Here is a 23,232-nt window from a genome sequence, read left to right as displayed (position 1 = left end):
CTGCATTTTGTTAACTGCTGTATACTTAGGGCCTATAAGAATGTGGGGGTAGATCTTACACGCTCAGGATAGATAACTGAATGAATGAGTTAATGAATGAATGACAGAGAAGGCGCTTCACCGGAAAGGCTGAAGGAGGTCTCCCAAGGACCGCTGTGAGGAAATGTGGGGCGGTGTGGCTGCGTGGCCGATATCCACGGTTCCGGGCGGCCCTCGGGGGCGCGCTCCGGCGGCTTCCAGCTTCCGGGATCGAGGGCGCGCGCTGCTTCCCGGGAGAGGGCGGGCTCCGCGGCCGTCCCCCGTAGGCGGAGCCGGCGGCCAGGGCTCACAACCCGCCGGAAGACGCGCGGGTTGTGGCTGCTGGTGCTGCTGCTGCTGCAGCGGGACCGCGTGGGGTGGGCCCCGGAGCCACCAGAGCTGAAGCGAGAGCGGCCGGCGGTGCTAGCGGCCGGGAGGGCGCGGCCGGAGGGCAGAGGCCAGGCGAGACGCTCGGCTGCGGCCTAAGAGGCCGGGCTGGGTGGGCTTGGCTGCAGCCGCCGGTCCCGTGTTAAGGCGGCAGCCAGGCAGGTGTATCCTCGCCCGGGTCTGCAAGACGCCGGCTCAGGGCACACCTCCCATTCCGGCCCTCAAAGCCTCGCTCCTGGGGGCGCGGCTGGGAAAGCCCACCCGCCTGGGCGGGCCGCTGATGGGAATTTGGAGCAGAGCCTCGTCCACTCCGGAGGCCGAGGGTCCTCTGGGCTTCCGAAGGAAGCCGACCTCAACACTGGACGCTTTTTGGGGAATGATTGCGTTGAGTGGAGATGTGGTCTGGCTGTAAAAGGCTGGGAGGGAACAATATCTGTTACCACTCAGTCCGTCTCTAAAGAGACACTCTACTGCTGAAAACCTCAAGAGCGAGCGCTCCCACGCCCCCATCTCTGGTCCTACCTGGGTCCAAGGCGGATGTGGTGAGTAGGAGTCTATGTGCAGTCTTTAAGTCAGAGGGTGGCATGTCTAGGAGCACTGTGAGGGTGGGGCATCTTCTATATGAAGCTTCTCAGCCATTAACTGTTTCCCAAGTAAGATTCGAAAATTCCTGCACTTTGGTAACAAGACCTTTTATGTATTCAGGGGTGGGATATGTTTCACAAGCTTGAATTTCTAGAACACACGCAGCTCCTGTCTCTGCATATAGTCTCACACACACACACACACACACACACATACCCATAAGTCACATACCCATCCTTCTCCAACAAACTTCAAAAAGTTAGGCCAGCTCCCTTCCCACATAGTTCCGACTGTTCTTGGGGTGCCGTATACTTTGGACTTGGTCACGGTGAAAGCACCTGGTTAGATTCTAGGGGTTGGTTGAAATGATGGATTTGAGTTGTTTCCAAATTTGCCTATTACCATTCTGCAATGGTCCTTATTATACTACATTTACACCATTTGAAGACACACCCTCTTTCCCAATCTTAACATTTCTGAAACCAAGATGCATCTTCCCAGTGTGGGTCAAAGGAACTTGCCAGCTGCTGGCCATCTGCGTGGGTGGTGACGTGGCTGTCACTGCTTGCTCATGCCAAAATTCAGCTATGTCATTATTATGTCATATTTTGAACTTTAAATTCAGATTTAATTGTTTCTAAAAACAACTTTAAAAACTAATGCTGTGATTCAGCAATATGATAATAGGTTTATAACAATGTTTGTTAAGGGTTTACTGTATGCCTAGCATTGTCTCAACCAACACTACAACTCTATAGAATACAATTATTATCTCCATTTTATAGATTAAGAAACTGAAGCTGAGAGTTGAAGTGTCTTAGAGCTTTTAAGTGCAAGTGTCAGAGTTCTAAGCCAAGCTGTCTGATTTCAAAGCCTGCCTTCCTAAACTCCGTCTGTATCCAGGCAGAAGATGCATGCAGCTTACAAGGAGGGAAGACAAGGCAGGGTCTGTGCATGTTTGTACACCTTTGCATGTTTGTGTGTGTATGTATGGACCTGGAGATGGAGCCACATCCAGGAACATGTATTATATTTATTCCTGCATGGATAACATTTTCTCTTTTTTTGGTGTTTTGCAGTTTTAAATATATTTCTGCAGATTCTGGAGTTCTGGAGACAATTGCTTCTGGATCCCTCTTCCCTTCCCTTTTGCTCCTTTAAAGAGTATGGAGACATGAACTCAAACCTAACTAACTGGCTGCCTCCCAAAGAAAGTGCTTGATTTAAAGGGGAGTTCGTTTTCCAGAATTGTTAGTCACGTCAGCCTCTAGGAACCCCCAGGTCCTGGTGCTGCAGGGACACACCAAAGTCCTGAGGGCAGATGATTGGAATCTGAGCAACACCCCACAGCTGTGAAGCCTCTCATCAGAGCTTCTGGCAATTTCCTCACCAGAAGTGGACAAGTCCAGTCAGGCAGTCATCATGCCACAGCAACTTCTGATCACCCTGCCTACCAAGGCCAGCACCTGGGTGAAGTTGCAGCATCCAAAGAAGGCCACGGAGGGGTTGCCCCTGTGGGAGGATGTGACTAAAATGTTTGAAGGAAAGGGTGAGAATGGACTGATGGAGGGGGAAGAAGGGGATCTCATTTGTGTGGGAAAAGATGGGTACACACTTCATTGAAGTGGAGAGAAAGAGGGAGAGAAGGTTCTTTGGGGTTCATTTCTTGTGGTTTTTGGGAAGGGGACAGCTGTGAGGGAAAATCTTGGGCTTCAGCATGAACTCCTTGTGACACATGCTTTCAGCTGCTCTCATCACCCATCTTCAGATACCACATGGGGCATGAAGACAGAATACATGGTGTTCTCCGCCAGTGGTTCCTGAGTGTGGGAATGTGATTCACAGACAGGGGTCTACGATTTCTGCCCTCCTTAAGTCCTCTTAGGGTTTTCCTGCACACGTTCCAGTTGTTTTCACCCCAGCCCAATATTTATCACAAGTATCATTGTTTTCATCTGCTGAGAGGCAGGAATGACATGCCAGATATCTCTCATGTTATCCTGAACTGTGGGAGTGATGCCCAAAAATCACACCTTCTTTAGTGGTCTGGTTAGCAGTAAATAGAAGGATGGAGGAAGTCATGTGTCTCATGTGGTGTTTTAGTTCATACCTTTAATGCTTTACATTCAGCCAATATTTATTGTTTTAGCCGTGTCAGGCAGGGACTTCGGCTAAGCATCTTAAAAGATGGAAAAATGAATAATTATCTCTAATTCTGATTACTAGTGGATGGAGACAGGCATACACCTCAATCAAAATAATAGAAAGCAGCCTAAGAAAAGTCCTTTTGGAACACAAGAGACCGGACACTTTATTCCGGTTGGAATTTTTTTTTTTTTTGTGACGAAGCCTTGCTCTGTTGCCTAGGCAGGAGTGCAGTGGCGCGATCTCGGCTCACTGCAGCCTCTGCCTCCCAGGCTCAAGCGATTCTCCTGCCTCAGCCTCCCGAGCAGCTGGGACTACAGGTGCCCGCTACCGTGCCCGGCTAATTTTTGTGTTTTTTTTTTTCATATTTGATAGCAGCTTTTTTTCATTGGTTACAAAATCTAAGCCCATATACAAAATTAGGAACACATTTAGATGCCTCTTTTGAAAGAATGTTTTAGTCTTTTTAAACTGAGTTAAAAAAATTAAAACCATGCAATTTTTAAACACTGCTTTGAAAACTGAAAAGTGCAGCAATATACTTAGTTTCCTTTATCTACGAAATGGTGCAATTCCAATTAAAAACTGGTAAGGTCACAACAAATTGAATCAAGGAAATGCATACAAATGTCTGCACTACCTGATGGTAATGTTTATTTGAATGTTAGTTTGCACTTTAAAACAGGAAAGAGGAAATAGGAATCATCAGAGTAGAGGCCCAACTTTAATCATAATGTATGCAAATTTTAAAAGGTAGTCAGTTAAGGAAAGTCCAGAAGAAACTAAACTGGAAGGGGTACAATTCACAATATCAAGAAGATTTGGACTTCAAGGGTTTCACCGAAGTTTATGACTTTAATTACCTTTTACATTGTTATAGTTTTTGTATTTTTAGTAGAGACAGGGTTTCACCATATTGGCCAGGCTGGTCTCGAACTCCTCACCTCGTGATCCACCTGCCTCAGCCTCCCAAAGTGCTGGGATTACAGGCATGAGCCACTGCGCCCGGCCTGGTTGTATGTATTTAAGAAATTTTCACAGAGCAGGTAGCATTGATTTGGGCCTTGAAGAATGTCTTAGGTTTTTTGTGTAGATTTGGGGAAAGGATACACAAGTGGGTGCCTTGAAGAAAATGGGGAATCTTTAGTCCGACTGAGAATCTTTAGCCTGACTGACTAAGAATGTGATGGGTGGGTGTGTCCCATGTATAAAGGATGGTAGTGTAGCAGTACCCATTGTTGAGAAAATATGCTTTGGGCAGATTGTAGAGTGCCTTGAAGTCCATGGTGAAGTGTATGGATTTTTCTTTCTTGTCAGTGGAGAACCTTTGATGATTTTTGAACAAAGGAGTGGCCTGTTAGAGCTGTGCTTTTGGACCAGTATTGACCATTGGTAGAGTTTTTTGGAGGGGGAGTGGGATTTAAAGAATTCTCCATTTAAATACTTTGTTCTCTCATACATAGTTTTTGATCATCGGGAAACATTAATGCCCAAAGCAACTTGCAGCAGGTCCTCCTCATTAAGGAGGCTTCAGGCTGCTCTTGAGTCACTCTCAATGTCCCCCTTTGTGAACCTCTTCAGGGAGAAGCCACATTGAGTGGGTCTGCAGGCAGTTTCTCTATTTGGGTGATTTTGGGAGATAAAAAGCTCATGGCTCTTTACCTTCCCCAGCTCTGCTGTCTCAGGATGCTGATGACATAAAGACCCAGAGAGAAAGTTTAGAGGATGAAGTGACCCCTGGACTCCCGACAGCAGAATCCCATGTGAGTAGGGATTCGTCTCATTTTCTTGACATTGCTGCTTGTTTTTTTAGGGTATATATCCTGTCTTTTTTGCAGAGGTGGGAGTGGTGGTGAGGTAGGGTATTAAGACTAACAAATTCAACCTGGGGAGCTCAATGCAAGTTGCCCTTTTACAGAAAATTGGGCTCCAGTGGTGGCAATTTCCCTACTCATAGGGGTCTCCCTCCACGTCACTCTTGTTTCTCACCAACATCTACATCTAGTGTTATGCTACTTTCTATAAAGAAAGTGAAATGAGTGACATAATTCTAGCCCCCAAAAACCAATTGATACCACTTGAGATCTAAGAGAAATCTCAATAAAATACTCAGAATCAAAATGGGTAAGAAGGTTCTGACTTTCTTAGTGATGTACACTTATTACTGTGAACTTGGAGAGGTGACCTTAAGTGTAATATTCAGAACAGAGGTCAAACCAGAACCAAAGGAGAAGTGAGTAGGGAAGAAATAGGCCACACAGTACACACATCAGACAGGCTGGGCAGGAAAGCTAGAGTAGCCACTGAGAGCAGCTACAACACGGTGTCACAAATGGGATAGTCTGTACTGCCTATTGGAAACATAGATGAAATGGAAGAAAAATTGTAAAATAAATGTGAGAGAAAGACTTAAAGAGGAGACCTTATTGGAGGACAGAAGAGTTTTAAGTGAAATGAACTGGAGTTCTGAAATTAGATGGTACAACATCTAATTTCTAGTTACTCAGTGATCTGGGGCAATTACTTTAGCTTTTTTTTTTTGAGATGGAGTTTCAAGTTTAAAGTAAAAGATGAAAAGCTATACTGTACAAACAATAATTAAAAGAACATTGGAGGTATATATTATATCACACAAAGTGGATTTCTGGAAAAGAAATATTACTAGGCAAAAAGGGACATTTCATAATAATAGGGTCAACAGTTCTAAGTGTTTATACATGTGATGACAGAACTTCAAAATAAAGCAAAATTGACAGAACTAAAGAGGGAGATAGACAAAATCACAATAATTAGAAACTGTAACACTCCTCTCAGTAATTGATGAGTAGACAAAAACTCATCAAGGATACAGAAGATTTGAACAACACTATCAACCAATTTAACCTAATTAACACTTACGGAAGGAACACTACGCCTAACAACTATAGACCATATATTCTTTTTAAAAAATAGTGATCTCGTTTTAAAATGAGATCTGGGGGTGGGGTGGAATCAGCGGTGGATCAGCTCGGCATGGAGTGGGATACTGATTAAAAAGGGGCATGAGGGAACGTTCTGAGATGGCGGAAATGTTCTCTATCTTGATTCGATTACATGATATTACATATATCAAAATCAAACTACACCTTTTAAAATTTTTTTTTTTTTTTTTTTTTGTAGAGACTGAGTCTCACTTTGTAGCTCCGACTGCAGTGCAGTGGTACAATCATAGCTCACTGCAACCTCAAACTCCTGGGCTTGAGCAGTTCTCCTGCCTAAGCCTCCCAAGTAGCTAGGACTACAGGAACATGCCACCATACTCTGCCAATTAAAAAAATGACACAAAAAAAATAGGGTCTCACTATGTTACCCAACTGGTCTCAAACTCTTGAGCTCAAGCAATCCTTCTGCCTCAGCCTCCCAAAGTGCTGGGATTACAGATAAGCCCATTGCACCCAGCCCAAACTATACACTTTCTTAGTGTATTTTCCTGTATGTAAATTGTACTTCAATTTTTAAAAATGTAATCCTTTAATCCCATCAGTTTATGATAAATGTAGGAAGTGAAAAATTCCAGATAGGAGAATGTAGCGATAGCTCTTTAGACTATTATCGTTACTTCTTCCATATTACTATAAATAAAGCTGCAATATATTCCAATCCTAGATGGCAGATATTAGCATTTGAACTTCTTATTTGAGGAAACTGAGACTGTAAAAAGCTAAAGTGGCTGGATGTGGTGGCTCACACAGGTTCCAGCACTTTGGGAGCCCGGTGGGCAGATCACCTGAGGTCAGGAGTTTGAGACCAGCCTGGCCAATGTGGAGAAACCCCATCTCCACTAAAAATACAAAGTTAGCCAGACGTGGTGGCGCATGCCTGTAATCCCAGCTACTCAGGAGGCTGAGGCAGGAGAATCACTTGAACCCGGGAGGTAGAGGTTGCATGAGCTGAGATTGCGCCACTGCACTCCAGCCTGGGCAACAAGAGCAAAACTCCATCTCAAAAAAAATAATAATAAAATAAAATAAAAAATAAAGCAATCAGTATGGTTGGGTCTGAGTGTATACTTTTGTTTTTGTTTGCTATTTATCCTATCTAGCCTTTGTTTTTATGTTTCTCTTTTCCTGCCTTCTTATTTTTTGTTTGGTTTTGTTTTTTTAAAGACGGAGTCTCACTTTGTCACCCAGGCTGGAGTCCAGTGGTGTGACCTCGGTTCACTACAACCTCCGCCTCCTGGGTTCAAGTGATTCTCCTGCCTCAGCCTCCCGAGTAGCTGAGATTATAGGCACCTGCCACAACGCTCAGCTAATTTTGTATTTTTAGTAGAGATGGGGTTTCACCATGTTGGCTAGGCTGCTCTCAAACTCCTAACCTCAAGTTACCTGCCCACCTCAGCCTTCGAAAGTGCTGGAATTACAGGTGTGAGCGACTGTGCCCAGCCTTTTTCTGCCTTCTTTTGCATTGAATCATTTTTCCAGTATTCCATTTTATGTCCTCTAATGACTTTTAAGCTACAGTTCTTTGAATTTTTTTTTTTTTAATTGAGACAGAGTCTTGCTCTGTCACCCAGGCTGGAGTGCAGTGGCACGATCTCAGCTCATTGCAACCTCTGCGTCCTGGGTTCAAGCAATTCTCCTGCCTCAGCCTCCTGAGTAGGTGAGACTACAGATGCGTGCCACCACACCTGGCTAATTTTTTTTTGTATTTTTAGCAGACACGTGGTTTCACTGTGCTAGCCAGGGTGGTCTCGATCTCCTGACCTCGTGATCCGCCTGCCTTGCCCTCCCAAAATGCTGAGATTGTAGGCGTGAGCCACCCCGCCCAGCCTGCTTTTTGTTTTTGTTTTGTTTTGTTTTGTTTTTTTGAGACAGAGTTTCACTCTTGTTGCCCAGGCTGGAGTATAGTGGCACGATGTCAGCTCACTGCAACCTCCGCCTTCCAGGTTCAAGTGATTCTCCTGCCTCAGCCTCTTGAATAGCTGGGATTACAAGTTCCCACCACCATGCCCAGCTAATTTTTGTATTTTTAGTAGAGATGCGGTTTCTCCATGGTGGCCAGGCTGGTCTCAAACTCCTGACCTAAGGTGATCCATCCACCTTGGCCTCCCAGAGTACGGGGATTACAGGCGTGAACCATTGAGTCTGGCCACTTCTTTGATTTGTTTTTAGTGGTTGCTCTAACAACCACTAAAAACAGTCATATTATATGCGAAGCCATATAATATTAATTCAGAGTAACTGTGGAATGTTACACATTGTATTTAACATTACACATGTTACAAAAGTAACATTCCACAGTTACTCTGAATTAGTGTTTTATGGCTTCACATATGATATGAAAGACTTACATTATATTTTCGTATACTCCTTCCCACTCTTAGCATTTTGTCAATATACATTTTGTTTTACATGTAAAAACACCACAGTACATTGTTCTTAGTTTTGCTTTTAATAGTAAACTGTCTTATAACAAATTATGAACATGGAAAAAAACACATCTTTCATATTTGCCCTCATATTTATCCATTTAGGCACTCTACCTTTTTTCCTTTCATTCCAGGTTTCTATCTTGCATTATTTCCTTTCAGCTTAAAGAACTTTGTTTAGCATTTCTTATAATGTGGGTGTCCTGGTGACAAATTCTCACAACTTTCATTGATCTAAAGATTTCTTTATATTCCTATTTGAGGATCTTACTGGGTAAAGAATTCTAGGTTGACTGCTTTTTGTTTAAGTACTTTAACAATGTTCCATTATCTTTTAGATTGTATTATCTGTGATGAGAAGGCAGCTGTTATTCTGTTTATGTGATGTATCTGTTTTTTTTCTTTTTCTTTTTCTTTTTTTTTTGAGACAGAGTCTCGCTCTGTCACCCAAGCCGGAGTGCAGTGGCGCGATCTCGGCTCGCTGTAAGCTCTGCCTCCTGGGTTCACACCATTCTCCTGCCTCAGCCTCCCGAGTAGCTGGGACTACAGGCGCCCACCACCACGCCCGGCTAATTGTTTGTATTTTTAGTAGAGACAGGGTTTCACCATGTTAGCCAGGATGGTCTCAATCTCCTGACCTTGTGATCTGCCCGCCTCAGCCTCCTGAAGTGCTGGGATTACAGGCGTGAGCCACTGCACCTGGCCAATGTGTCTGTTTTATACCAACTTTTATCTGATGTGCATAGGTGTGATTTGTTGTTGTTGTTGTTGTTGGAGACGAGTCTTGCTCTGTCATCCAGGCAGGAGTGCAGTGGCATGATCTTGGCCCACTGCAACCTCCACCTCCTGGGTTCAAGCAATCCTCTCACGTCAGCTTCTCAAGTAGCTAGGACACACCCAGGCTTATTTTTTAAAATTTTTTAATTATTTTTTTTGTTTGTTTTTAGTAGAGATGGGGTTTCACCACGTTGGCCATGCTGGTCTCAAACTCCTGACCTCAAGTGATCTGCCGCCATGGCCTCCCAAAGTGCTGAGATTACAGACATGAGCCACAGTGCCTTGCTGTGATTTTCTTTTGAGTTTATCCTTTTTGGGGTTTGCTGAGCTTCTTGGATCTGTGGGTTGATTTTTTCCCCGTTAGTTTGGAAAATCTTCAGCCATTATTTTTCAAATATTTTTTCTACCTATTCTGTCTTCTGAGATTGCTCTTTCTCCCTCCCTTCCTTCTTGCCTTCTTCCCTTCCTCTCTCCTTCCCTCCCTCCATCTCTCCCTCCCTCCCTCCTCTACCACTCAGGCTTAAGCGATCCTCCTACCTCAGCCTCCTGAGCTCCTGAGTAGCTGGGGCTACAGGTGTGCGCCACCATGCATGACTAATTTTTGTATTTTTTTGTAGAGATAGGTAGGGTCTTCCTATGTTGCCTAGGCTGGTCTCAAACTCCTGAGCTAAAGCAATCCTCCTGCCTTGGCCTTACGAAGTGCTGGGATTACAGGCATGAGCCACCCCACCTAGCCCTGAGATTCTAATTGCATGTATAATAGACCACTTGATATTATCCCACATATGTTTTTCCTCTTGGTACTCTAGTTTGAATGATATTTATTGACCCATCTTAAGTTTCACTGATCACTGATCTTATCTTCATCATGGTCTAATCTACTTTAAGCCCATCCAATGAATTTTGTAGATACTGTATTTTTCACTTGTAGAATTTTCATTTACAGTTGATTATTTTTTTATTTTTTTTTGAGATGGAGTCTTGCTCTGTCGCCAGGCTGGAGTGCAGTAGCCAGATCTCGGCTCACTGCGACCTCTGCCTCCTGGGTTCAAGCGATTCTCCTGCCTCAGCCTTCCGAGTAGCTGGGCTACAGGCGTACACCACCTTGCCTGGCTAATTTTTGTATTTTTAGTAGAGACGGGGTTTTACCATGTTGGCCAGGATGGTCTTAATCTCTTGACCTCGTGATCTGCCCGTGATCTGCCTCCCAAAGTGCTGGGATTACAGGCGTGAGCCACCACACCCGGCCTAGAGTTGATTCTTGAGTAGCGCAGATTTGAACTGTGCAGGTCCACTTCTATACAGACTTTTTTCAATAAATATATTGAAACATTTTTTGGAGATTTGTGACAATTTGGAAAAACTTGCAGATGGACTGTGTGGTCTAGGAGTATCGAAAAATTAAGAAAAAGTTAGGTATGTTATGAATACATAAAACATATGTAGATACTAGTCTATTTTATTTACTACCATAACAGATACACGTATCTATTATAAAAAGTTTAAAATTTTCAAAGCTTGTATGTACGGACTATTCATGGTGCCATTCGCAGTTGAGAGAAATATAAACAAATGTAAAGATGCAGTATTAAATCACTACTGCATAAACTATAGTACACATATTGCATTACTATGATAATTTTGTAGCTATCTCCTGTGGCTATTGTAGTGAGCCCAGGTGTTTCAGGTATCTACTTAAAATTCAGTGTGATGCTAAGCATCTCTGCATTAGCACTTCATCTCTCCAGAAATTGCATATCACAGTAAAAAGTCATCTCTTGACCAGGCACAGTGTCTCATGCCTGTAATCCCAACACTTAGAAGGACCAAGGCAGGAGTGTATGTGTATATACATACATATATGTGTGTGTTTTGTATGTATACACACACACACACACACACACACACACATATATAGTTTCTTCATTTGTTTTGGTTTGTTCTATTTCCAAACCCTTTCGTCTCTCTGATGGTTAAGGTGAGGGGCTCCTCCTAAAGCTGTGGCTGAACTCTGGCTGTCACACAGCTTTTTGATTGAGTATACTTCTAATTAGCCCATGCCACCAATGCTGAGGGCTTTCCTTTTTATCTTTTTAGCATTTGAGCTTAGAAAGGGATTAGACTGCAGTTCCAGACAGTTTTGTTCATTTTTACATTAAACTCCAGCAGGGCCTCAGAATTCAGGCTCAGTAAGAAAGCATAGGTCTTTGTGACAATAAGTGTGTGAGGTGGTGGGGGAACCTCTATCCCCATCCCACCCTGTCCCTCATCTCCACCTCTCTGATTTCATCTCCTTCCACTCTCTAATCAACCAGGCTACCTCTAGTCATGCTGTTCACTTTCCTGTTCCTCAAGCCAAGGATGCTCTCACCTTAGGTCCTTTGCACCTGCCCAGGATGCTCTTCTCTCAGATTTCCATGTGGTTCTCTCTTTTACTGAATTTATGTCTCTGGTCAAATATCGCCCTTTTAGAGAGTCTTCCCCAACCACTTTACATAAAGGATTATCCTACCCTCACTGTGGTTCTCCCAATGTCTCTTATTCTGCTTAATTTTTTTTCTTAGGCATGTATCACCATCTGTCTTTCTATATGTTACATTATTTATAGTAATCTCCAGATTAGAGATCCAGACAGACTACAGTTCCAGACAGTTTTGTTGATCAAATTTGGAGATCAAAGGATCTCCAAACAGATCTAGAGAAGGCTCCTGATAAAAGTAAGTTTAGAATCTCTCAGAATTTAGAATACCATCAAAACTCCTTGGAACTTAACAGAAGTGGTCTCCGGCTAAACAGAAATGTGTTTGATGTTCTAGGAATTGTTGACTTTCAAGGACATATCTGTTAACTTCACCCAGGAAGAGTGGGGACAGTTAGCTCCTGCTTATCAGAATCTGTACCGAGAGGTGATGCTGGAGAACTACAGCAACTTGGTGTCAGTGGGTAAGACTTAGCTATCCATGCATCCGGAAACCCACCCATTATAGGACAGTCATTATTTTAAATTGTTGATGTGTGGATTCCTTGAGGCTTGATTTTGGGTTCTGTATTAAAGATGTCTTATTCCCTTTGAAAACCTAGTGAGGGCATATCCGATTTGACTTTCTTGGGGAACAACTTTACTACACAGAGTTAGAATAGAAAGACCCACCCCTTTTCACTTGTGGAGGCCCTGAATACCAGAAGACTCGAACAAAACTCTGGGGATGGTTCTTAGACATCAGCATAAACATTCACACTCTTTTTTTTTACTACATAAGCAGGATATCAACTTTCCAAACCTAGTGTGATATCCCAATTAGAGAAAGGAGAAGAGCCATGGATGGCAGAGAAAGAAGGCCCAGGAGATCCCAGTTCAGGTGAGACCAAGTGTGTTAGTCTGTTTTTGTGTTGCTATAAAGGGATACCTGAGACTCCATAATTTATAAAGAAAAGTTTAATTGGCGAATGGTTCTGCAGACTGTACAGGAAGCATGGCGCTGGCATCTGCTCCTGGTGAGGGCCTCAGGAAGCTTACAGTCATGGTGAAAGGCATATCACATGGTGGGAGCTGGAGCATGAGAGTGAAGGAGGAGGTACCAGGCTCTTTTCTTTTCTTTTCCTTCTTTCTTTCTTTTTTTTTTTTTAGACAGAGTCTCGCACTGTTGCCAGGCTGGAGTACAGTGGTGCAATCTTGGCTCACTGCAACCTCCGCCTCTGGGGTTCAAGCAATTCTCCTGCCTCAGCCTCCCGAGTAGCTGGGACTACAGTTACGCACCACCACGCTCAGCTAATTTTTGTATTTTTAGTAGAAATGGGGTTTCACCGTGTTGGCCAGGATGGTCTCAATCTCGACCTTGTGATCTACCCGCCTCGGCCTTCCAAAGTGCTGGGATTTCAGGCGTGAGCCACCGTGCCCAGCCGGTGCTAGGCTTTTTAAACAACCAGATCTCACGTGAACTCAGAGTGAGAACTCACTCATTACCATGGGGAGGACACTCATTCGTGAATGATCCATCCCCATGACCCAACACCTCCCACCAGGCCCCACCTCCAACACTGGGGATCACGTTTCACCATGAGATTTGGAGGGGATAAATATTCAAACCAAATCACCAAGGCAGATGGAATTTTAATATATAGGTCAGAGTGCTCAAAGCCTTGGCTGTGGGGAGGGCTCAGACCACTATATGGAGCCTCCAGTAAACTAATATCACCCTTCCTTACCCCTTTGCTTCACTGAGCCCTTGCAAAAGTCTCTCTGGAGTTGGAGGAAAGAGCAGTCTTGTCCTCATTAAGGTTGAGCTTGATTTTCCCTTTCTCCAGTATCCTAAGGGCTGCCGATCTAAAGCTTTCTCTAAGCAGTGAGATGTATGTGGTATTTTCACAGAAACTCAATCTCTTTCCAAGACTCTCACTGCATTGTACAAATCGTTAATTTTCCTACACTCCATTTTTACTTTTTGCCAATGTTCATTTTATAATTCCAGCTTCGATTCTCATTCTCTTTTTAACTTACATATCTTAAGCTTTTGTAACAGCTACTTCATGAAAACTGTAAGAGAAATTACCAAAGGATTCCTTCTCACCAAATCTTGTGGTCCCTAACAGTCTCCTCAAACTTTGCTTTTATTTTATTGTGAAATATTTTAGACTTTCAGAAGGGCATAGAAAACATTATAACACATTTATGTGTAGCTTCCACTTAGACTAAGAAATGAAACAGAGTTGAAGCTCCACTGTCCCCCTTACACCTTTTGAAATAACCACTCTGCATTGAAATACCATTCCCATGTCTTCATGCTTTTATTGCATGTATAATGTAGTAAAAGCAGTCCATGTATATTAGTGTATACATATTAAACAATATATAGCATTGTTTTGCATGTTCTTTTTCTTTAAATAAATGGTGTATATACTTCTTCCTTTTGCTTTTCTCATTCAACACTGGTGATATTCCCCAGTATGTTATTCTAGTTCATTCATTTCCATTGAGTTAATAAGCCACAATTTTCTTATTCATTTTCCTGTTGATAGACATTTACATTGTTTCCAAATTTGGGAGTTACAAATATTCTGCAGCAAAACTTTGTGTCCATAACTTCTTGTATACATAATGCAAGTGTTTCTCTAAGATAGTTGGTAGAAGCAAAATTGTTGGGTTGTAGAATATATGCACTTTCATTTTGCTGGGTATTACCAATTTGCTCTTCAAAGCAGTTACACCAGTTTATTCTCCCATTAACAGGGCTTGAGAGTTTCTATAACTCAGCATCTTTGTCAACAATTTGTTATTGCCAAACTTTAAGATTTTTGTAAATTCACTGGATTATGGTATCTTGTTTCTTTCATTTTCCTGATTACTAGTGAAAGGAAGTATATTTCTCATGTTCATTGACCATCCATCCATCTCTTCTTCTGTCCTTACGCTAATGCCAGGCTCTTCTGTTAATTACCTGTTTATATCCCTTGCCAATGTTTCTATAATCTTTTTTCTTATGGATTTGTAGAAAAAAAAAAGCGTGTGTGTGTATGTGTGTATTCATTCTGGATGATAATCCTTGATAGCTTTATGTTTTGCAAATGTTTACTCTAGGTCAGTGGCCTATCTTTGACTTTTCAAAATTAGTGTCTTTTGATAGATGTGAGTTTCTCAATTTAATGTTACTGAATTTATCAGGTTGTTCTTTATTGTTTGTGCTTTTTGTTTAAGAAACCGTTTTATGCCTTGTTATTCTCCTTTTTTGTATACTTTTTAAAAAATTGTTTTTAGAGACTGGGTCTTACTATGTTGCCCAAGCTAGCCTCGAAGTCCTGGGCTCAAGTGATTCTTCTGCCTCACCCTCTTTAGTAGGTGGGACTACAGGTGCATGCTGCTGTGCCCTGCTGTCCTCCATTTTATCATATGTGTGTATCATACATATATGTTTCTACATATTCCTATATTTTCAAAGTTTTGCTTTTCACATTTAGGTTTAATTCATCTGGAATTTATTTTATATAAATACATTTGTATGTATGAGGTGGAAATCTGATTAACTTTTTCCACATGGATAATCAGTCCAGGAATAGTTAATGCTGCTGTGTCACCTGTCAAGTTTCTTTATATGTTTGGGTCTATTTCTGTTTTGCATATTCTTTTTCTATCGTGTTCCTCTCTTTATGTTGTTTTATTATTTTGTTTTTCTGTCCTTACTCTAATGCCAGGGTATCTTAAAAACTTTCATAGTGAGACTTAATATGTGGTAGAGGTAGTTCACCCACCTTGTTCTTTAAAATTGTTCTGGTTATTCTTGGTTTGTTTATTTGAATTATGTAATCAGAACATCAAATCACACCCACAGATACTCTGCTGGCATTTTGATTGGAATAGAATTGAATTTCTAGATCAATTTTGGGGGAGTTAACACTGTTGTGCTATCGAATCCTCCTGTCCAGGAATATGATATAGCACTCCATTTATTGATATTTCCTAATTTTTTTGGGTAACATTTCAGGATTTTCTCCTGTACATATTGTACATTTTTTGTTAGATTGATTCTGAAAATCTTACATTTTGTTGCTATTGTAGGTGGTATTTTTTTTCCTTTCCTTTTCCCCAAGCCTCAGTCATGAACAGGTATATTTTAAAAAATTATGTTGCTGGCCAGGTGTGGTGGCTCATGCCTATAATCCCAGCACTTTGGGAGGCCAAGGTGGGCAGATCACCTGAGGTCAGGAGTTCGAGACCAGCCTGACCAACATGGTGAAACCCTGTCTCTACTAAAAATACAAAATTAGCCAGGCGTGGTGGTGCATGCCTGTAATCCCAGCTACTCGGGAGGCTGAGGCAGAAGAATCGCCTGAACCCGGGGTGTGGAGGTTGCAGTGAGCCGAGATCGTGCCATTGCACTCCAGCCTGGGCAACAAGAGCGAAACTCCGCCTCAAAAAAAAAAAAAAATTATGTTGCTGGTATGTAATAACAAACCTGATTTGGAATATTGACCTTTTATGCAGCCACCTTGTTTTATTCTGTTATTAATCCAATCATTGTTTGTATATTTTCCTGGGTTTTCTCTTCCTCAACTTACAATAATGAAAATAATAATAAAAGCTACCATGAATGTTCTTTCCCAGCCTCTGGATGAAATCTCAAAGAGTTCCATTGATGATCCCATTCCTTTAAATAACAAGAACAGTCTTGACTTTAGTAAAATGCCTATTTAGTTCAGTGCAATAATAAAAACTCCTAACTTCATTCAAAACTAAATCCTCTCTTCTTCCCCACTTGCTTGAGACTCTCTCATGCTCGGATACTGAATTAGGGAGGGATGCATAAATGGCTTCTTTTCTTTTCCCCGTCATCTTCTTTTCCTCCTCCCCTATTCAAGACCAGAATCAGGACCTGCAGAGTGTAGATATTATTAGACATTATTATTGTCTGTCATCATTTAGAATTTGACATTTTGAATTGCTAATGATCCATCTATGTTGGCTAAAAAATCTTATAAGAAATTATACCTTTCAGGAATACATACAGACCTGTCAGTTGAAATACTAGTAATGGTGCAACAAATTGATCAAGTAAAAATCTTAAAGAGATTTTCCTAGAACCTAGCAGTAGTCTGGGTTTCTTACAAGTCTCCTTTGTATAAGTAATACTTTCACGAACATATTAGTAACCATAGAAAGAAATAGATATATATATATATACACACACACACACACACACAAGTTTCAATGAAAGACAGCATAATGTTCTTGTGTATATTCTTAGCTCAAACCGTATTTTTTGAACTATAATGTCTCCTGCTGCTGCCAGAGTGGGGAGGGAAACATCTTTTTATCTTTCTGAGATTGTTTTCAAAAAGTAGTTGTCAATTAAAATATTTATATTCTTAAGTCATAGGTCTGAAATTTTATTACTTAGTATTATTAGAGCTGGACTAAAAGACTCAAATATATATATATATATATATATATATAAATAATATGACACTTTTAACCTGTTCATTGTTTCTTAATTTGCTTTCCCATTACTTCTCCAAGCAGGATAATCATATTTCAATATAGTCAAAATCTCATGCACTTATCCATATTGTTGTCTCAATCTCTGTTCCATAACCACTACAGCAATTGGTTTTTCAAAGCTTTTTTTCATTTCTTTCAGACTTGAAGAGTAAAATGGAAACCATTGAGTCAACTGCAAAGAGTGCCATTTCACAGGAGCGCTTATATCATGGCTTTATGATGGAAAGGTTCATGAGAGATGATATAATTTATTCCACATTGAGAAAAGTCTCCACATATGATGATGTCTTAGAAAGGCACCAGGAAACTTGTGTGAGAGATGTGAGACAAGCCATCTTGACCCATAAGAAGAGAGTCCAAGAAACTAACAAATTTGGGGAAAATATAATTGTGCGTTCAAATGTTGTTATTGAACAGAGGCACCATAAATATGATACACCTACAAAGCGGAACACATACAAATTAGATTTGATTAATCATCCAACAAGTTACATAAGAACGAAAACCTATGAATGTAATATATGTGAAAAAATCTTCAAACAACCTATTCACCTTACTGAACATATGAGAATTCATACTGGTGAGAAACCTTTCAGATGTAAGGAATGTGGAAGGGCCTTTAGTCAAAGTGCATCCCTCAGTACACACCAGAGAATCCATACTGGTGAGAAACCTTTTGAATGTGAGGAATGTGGGAAAGCCTTCAGACATCGCTCATCACTTAATCAGCATCATAGAACTCACACTGGGGAGAAACCCTATGTATGTGATAAATGTCAGAAAGCTTTCAGCCAGAACATTAGCTTGGTTCAACATTTGAGGACTCATTCTGGAGAGAAACCCTTTACTTGCAATGAATGTGGGAAAACCTTTAGACAGATTAGACACCTTAGTGAACATATAAGAATTCATACTGGGGAGAAGCCCTATGCATGCACTGCATGTTGTAAAACCTTTAGTCATAGAGCATATCTAACGCACCACCAGAGGATCCATACTGGGGAGAGACCCTACAAATGTAAAGAATGTGGAAAAGCCTTTAGGCAGAGGATACACCTTAGCAACCATAAAACTGTTCATACGGGAGTGAAAGCATATGAATGCAATCGCTGTGGAAAAGCCTATAGGCATGATTCATCCTTTAAAAAACATCAGAGACATCACACTGGAGAAAAACCTTATGAATGTAACGAATGTGGAAAAGCCTTCAGCTATAACTCATCACTTAGTCGACACCATGAAATACACAGGAGGAATGCCTTCCGAAATAATGTGTAAAAACAGGTATTTGACATGAGAACAAAAGCCAAGTGTAAATTGGTGATTTAGAATGCTTTAAAATTTCAGGACTCAAATATGAGGAATTGGTGTAATGATGCCAACTTTTAATTTTTCCCATTGTAAATAAACATTACATTGACAGGTACTGACTACTAACACCTCTATAAAAAGTACTTAAGATTAAAATCTGGTCCTTCAAATTAAATGAATTCAGCATTATGAAAAATTAACAACATAGTTTTTTTCTGATTTCACGGTGGGTTAAATTATTCTTCATGGGTATTCATGATTTGCAGACCAGCATTTGGGAACTATAACTTAAAATATCACCAACCCTATTTTTTTTAATTAAAATTTTATATTTTTGGCCAGGCATAGTGGCTTGTGCCTGTAATCCCAGCACTTTGGAAGGTCAAGGAAGGAGGATCACTTAACAGAAGTCAAGACCAGCCTAGACAACATAGCAAGACCCATCTCTGCAAAAAAAGTTTTTAAAAAATTAGCCAGGCGTGGTAGCATGTGCCTGTAGTCCTAGCTGTGCAGGAGGCTGAAGCAGAAGGATCACTTGAGCCCAGGAGTTTAAGGCTGCAATGAGCTGTGATCACACCACCGCATTTCAGGTGGGCAACAGAGTGAGACCCTGTTTCTGCAAAAAAGAATAAAATAATGTATTTTTTAATGGAGAAAGCTTTCACATGGTATAAAGTCCAGAAGGTAGAAACAATTGTATACAGTGAAAAGCCTCCTTCCTGTATTTCCTACCACTGATTTCTGCATAGAGGCAACCATTTTAAATAATTTTTTGTGTATCCATTCAGCTTTTTAAAATTTATATCTAAGCGAATACAAATATACAGTTTTCCTTTGTCTTTTTGTTGTTGTTTGTTTTGAGATGGAGTCTCACTCTGTTGCCCAGGCTGGAGTGCGGTGGCACTGTGTCAGCTCACTGCAGCCTATGCCTCAAGGGTTCAAGCAATTCCCTGCCTCAGCTTCCCGACTAGCTGGGATTACAGGAGCCCGCCACCATGCCTGGCTAATTTTTGTATTTTTAGTAGACACAGAGTGTCACCATGCCGGCCAGACTGGTCTTGAACTCCTGACCTCAGGCGATCTGCCTGCCTCAGCCTCCCAAAGTGCTAGGATTACAGGCGTGAGCCACCACGCCTGGCCTCCTTTGTCTTTTTAAGCAGAAATGGCCACCTCCTATACAAACACATCTGCAATTTACCTTTTTTTTTTTTGAGACAGAGTCTCACTCTGTCACCGAGCTGGAGTGCAGTGGTGCGATCTCAGCTCACTGCAACCTCCACCTCCCAGGTTCAAGCGATTCTCCTACCTGAGCCTCCCGAGTAGCTGGGATTACAGGTGCATACCACCACACCCAGCTGATTTTTGTTATTTTTCAGTAGAGATGGGGTTTCACCATGTTGGCCAGGCTGGTCTCAAATTCCTGACCTCAGGTGATCCACCCACCTAGGCCTCCCAAAGTGCTGGGATTACAGGCGTGAGCCACTGTGCCCAGCCTGCATGTTACTTTTATTACATGATAATATAGGCCAGTTGCAGTGGCTCATGCCTGTAATTCCAGCAATTTGGGAGGCCAAGACAGAAGGATTGCTTGAGCCCGGGAGTTTGAGACCACCCTGGGCAACATAGTGATACCCAGTCTCTAGAAAAAATTTAAAAATTAGTTGGGTGTGGTGGTGGCACTCACCTGTGGTCCCAGCTACTTGGGAGGCTGAGGTGGAGGTTTGCTTAAGTCTGGGAGATCGAGGCTGCAGTCAGCCATGATCATACCTCTGCACTCCAGCCTGAGCAACAGAGTGAGACTCTGTCTCAAAAACAAAAACCAAACAACATATCATAGATGTCATTCCTCTTCACTATATAAAGTGCCTACTTATTCTTTTTTATAGCTGCATAGTATTCCATGGTATAAATGTACTTCACTATGGATGGGTTTTGGTTATTTTCTGTCTTTTGTTTACACAGTGTTCAATGAATAGTCTTACACATTTTTGTTTCACACACATGTAAGTATGTAGGATAAATTCCTAGAACTGGAATTTCTGTGCTAGAGAGTATGTGTGGAGGGTTTTTTGTTTGTTTTTTGGGGTTTTTTTTTCTTTTTTCTTTTTTTTTTTGAAACATAGTCTCCCAGGCTGGAGTGCAGTGACACAATCTCGGCTCACTGCATCCTCTGCCTCTTGGGCTCAAGTGGTTCTACTGCCTACAGCCTCCTGAGTAGCTGAGATTACAGGCATGTGCCACCATGCCCAGCTGATTTTTGTATTTTAGTAGAGACAGGGTTTCGCCATATTGGCCAGGCTGGTCTTGAACTCCTGGCCTCAAACAATCCACCCGCCTCAGCCTCCCAAAGTACTGGGATTACAGATGGGAGCCCCTGCACCCAGCCAAGAGTATATGTGTTTTTATTATAGATATTGGCAAATGGGCCTTCACAGAGGTTTGGACCTATTTATTTTCTCACCGGCAAGATATGGAACTGTAGGAGCCATATCTGATGCTGAAGCATCTCCTAGACCTGGATCAACAGGCCTATCTGCCATCTGAGGAGCATCAGCTTGTTTCAATAACATGGCCTAGAAGGACCAGGTGGGCTGCACCCCCTAGAAATAGTGACCACTTTCCATACCTGGAGCCAGAGAGGAATCTGCATCTTGATTGGTAGCCAAGTTCACCAGAGTCTCAGCCGGAGAAGGAGACACCTTTCCACCAACTGTTCCAGTCTCTGATTTAATGAGGCTGGAACTGTTTGATGGATGAGAGTCCTTTTAAGGAAACTGATCCTTTTAGATTGTAAAAGATAAAGATAAAAGGATCAGTCTCTTTAAAAGGACTCATTGCAGTGAATATAATCTTGGCTGCAATCCTGATTGGAATGGAAGAGAACTGATGATTGAGGCAAGGTATTTAGGATGGCAGGGTCTACCATGAATGATAGCCTGAACATACATAGCATTTTACAGGATGCTTGTGTTAGAGAGTTATAGTTAACACATGGAAGGAGACAGCAGGAGACAAAACTTTCTAATGAAAATTAATGAATGAGCATTAATTAAAATTGCTTACGATGTGGTGAAAGCTAAATACCAAAGCCAGCCCCACAGTGATTTTGAACGTGTTTTATTTTTAAACCTGATAACATTTTATGAAAGTGTTAGTGATTCTGTGTTAATGGATTTCCCATCAGGTCCCTCCCCACAGCCACTACTCCAGTTACAATCCAACACCTGGCACTTAAGATCCTCATTATCTCTAGTCCTACCTTATAGCTTCAACTTCCGTTTATTTTTCTCCTTCCCATATGGGCTCTGACCAAAGTCAGTATGTTAGGGTTCTTTAGGTTGCAAATAACTAGAAATCAACTGGGGCTACCTGAAGCCTCAAAGGAGGATGATGTTATTAGAGGGATATGGGGGTATCTCATGGAATTCAGGGGCTGTGATACATGCTCACAGTGGACTGGGACCAGGTCTTGAAGGACTTTGGGAAACCCAAATTGTTTTTTCCTCTCCATCTTTCACCTCTGTTTCTGTCTTCATTCTGGCCCTGCCTTTTTAAACACCTGATTGCAAATCATGGTTACTGTCAATTCCATATTTTACATATATTCAGTTTCCATCACCCAGACAAAAGCTGTCTTCTCTTTCTCATTTTCGGTGTAAAATTCCTGGGGTAAGGATTCTTATTGGCCCAGGTAGGTCAGGTGCCCACCCTTAAATCAATTGTAGGCAGAGATGTCAGGTTTTATGAGAACCATATGGATGGGGTGGCTGGAAAGGCAGGAGAGCAGTTCCCGGAGGAAGGGTTTAGTGTTTGTAGAGTTCCAAATCTTACCCATTCTTCAATGCCAGCTCATGGAATCAGGATTTTGGAGCTGAGAAGGGTTTAGGAACTCACCTAATCTAAACCCATAAATGGAGAATAACCATCTTCAATTACTCATATCTTATAGCTCAGTCACATTTTTTTAGCACATTTACTCCAAATTTGTCATCCTAGCTTTTCATACACCTGCTTTTAATTGGCTGAATATAGCCATACTTTGCCATTTTAAAGAAGTTTACTTCTTAGGTTTACTACTGCTCCAGGAAGCCTTATGTTATGCTTCAGAGCCTACCCACTGGCTTGGCTTGTTATCAGTGCCTGTGTGTTTATTCTGTTTACCCCATAGGCACTGTTCCCTCCCTTTGCTGATGACAGAAATGTCCTTCTCTAGGGGTGTGTCAGTAGGCATAGTCTCTTGTCTAGCTAGACATTTTGTCTGAGTGATTTTTTTTTTTTTTTTTTGATATGAAGTCTTGCTCTGTCCCCTAGACTGGAGTGCAGTGGCGTGATCTCAGCTCACTGCAACCTCTGCCTTCCAGGTTCTAGCAATTCTCATGCCTCAGCCTCCCAAGTAGCTGGGATTACAGGCGTGCACCACCATGCCTGGCTAATTTTTTTGTATTTTATTTTATTTTATTATTATTATTTTTTGAGACGGAGTCTCGCTCTGTCACCCAAGCTGGAGTGCACTGGCCAGATCTCAGCTCACTGCAAGCTCCGCCTCCCGGGTTCACGCCATTCTCCTGCCTCAGCCTCCCGAGTAGCTGGGACTACAGGCGCCCGCCACCTC

The 23,232-nt window shown here is 41.9% G+C and overlaps 1 protein-coding gene across 2 annotated transcripts; it reads left to right on the top strand.

The window, feature by feature from the left end:
- The first annotated feature begins 259 nt into the window (after positions 1 to 259).
- On the top strand, positions 260 to 18,872 carry ZFP69 (ZFP69 zinc finger protein). Of its 2 annotated transcripts, none has more exons than XM_017873314.1 (6): positions 260 to 947; positions 2,070 to 2,539; positions 4,807 to 4,898; positions 12,136 to 12,262; positions 12,583 to 12,678; positions 17,449 to 18,872. In XM_017873314.1, exons 2-6 carry the CDS (start codon positions 2,413 to 2,415, stop codon positions 18,585 to 18,587), a joined length of 1,581 nt encoding a protein of 526 aa, XP_017728803.1. In that variant the 5' UTR covers positions 260 to 947; positions 2,070 to 2,412; the 3' UTR covers positions 18,588 to 18,872. The 2 variants fall into 2 exon arrangements, with proteins under 2 accessions (XP_017728803.1, XP_017728802.1); XM_017873313.1 differs by having other exon boundaries at positions 12,580 to 12,678.
- Positions 18,873 to 23,232: the final 4,360 nt, after the last annotated feature.

Source organism: Rhinopithecus bieti, unplaced genomic scaffold (genome assembly GCF_001698545.2).
Source record: "Rhinopithecus bieti isolate Rb0 unplaced genomic scaffold, ASM169854v2 scaffold_6907, whole genome shotgun sequence".
NCBI lineage: Eukaryota > Metazoa > Chordata > Mammalia > Primates > Cercopithecidae > Rhinopithecus > Rhinopithecus bieti.
The sequence above is the reverse complement of the archived record's forward strand: the minus strand, read 5'-3'. Positions and strand labels throughout refer to the sequence as shown.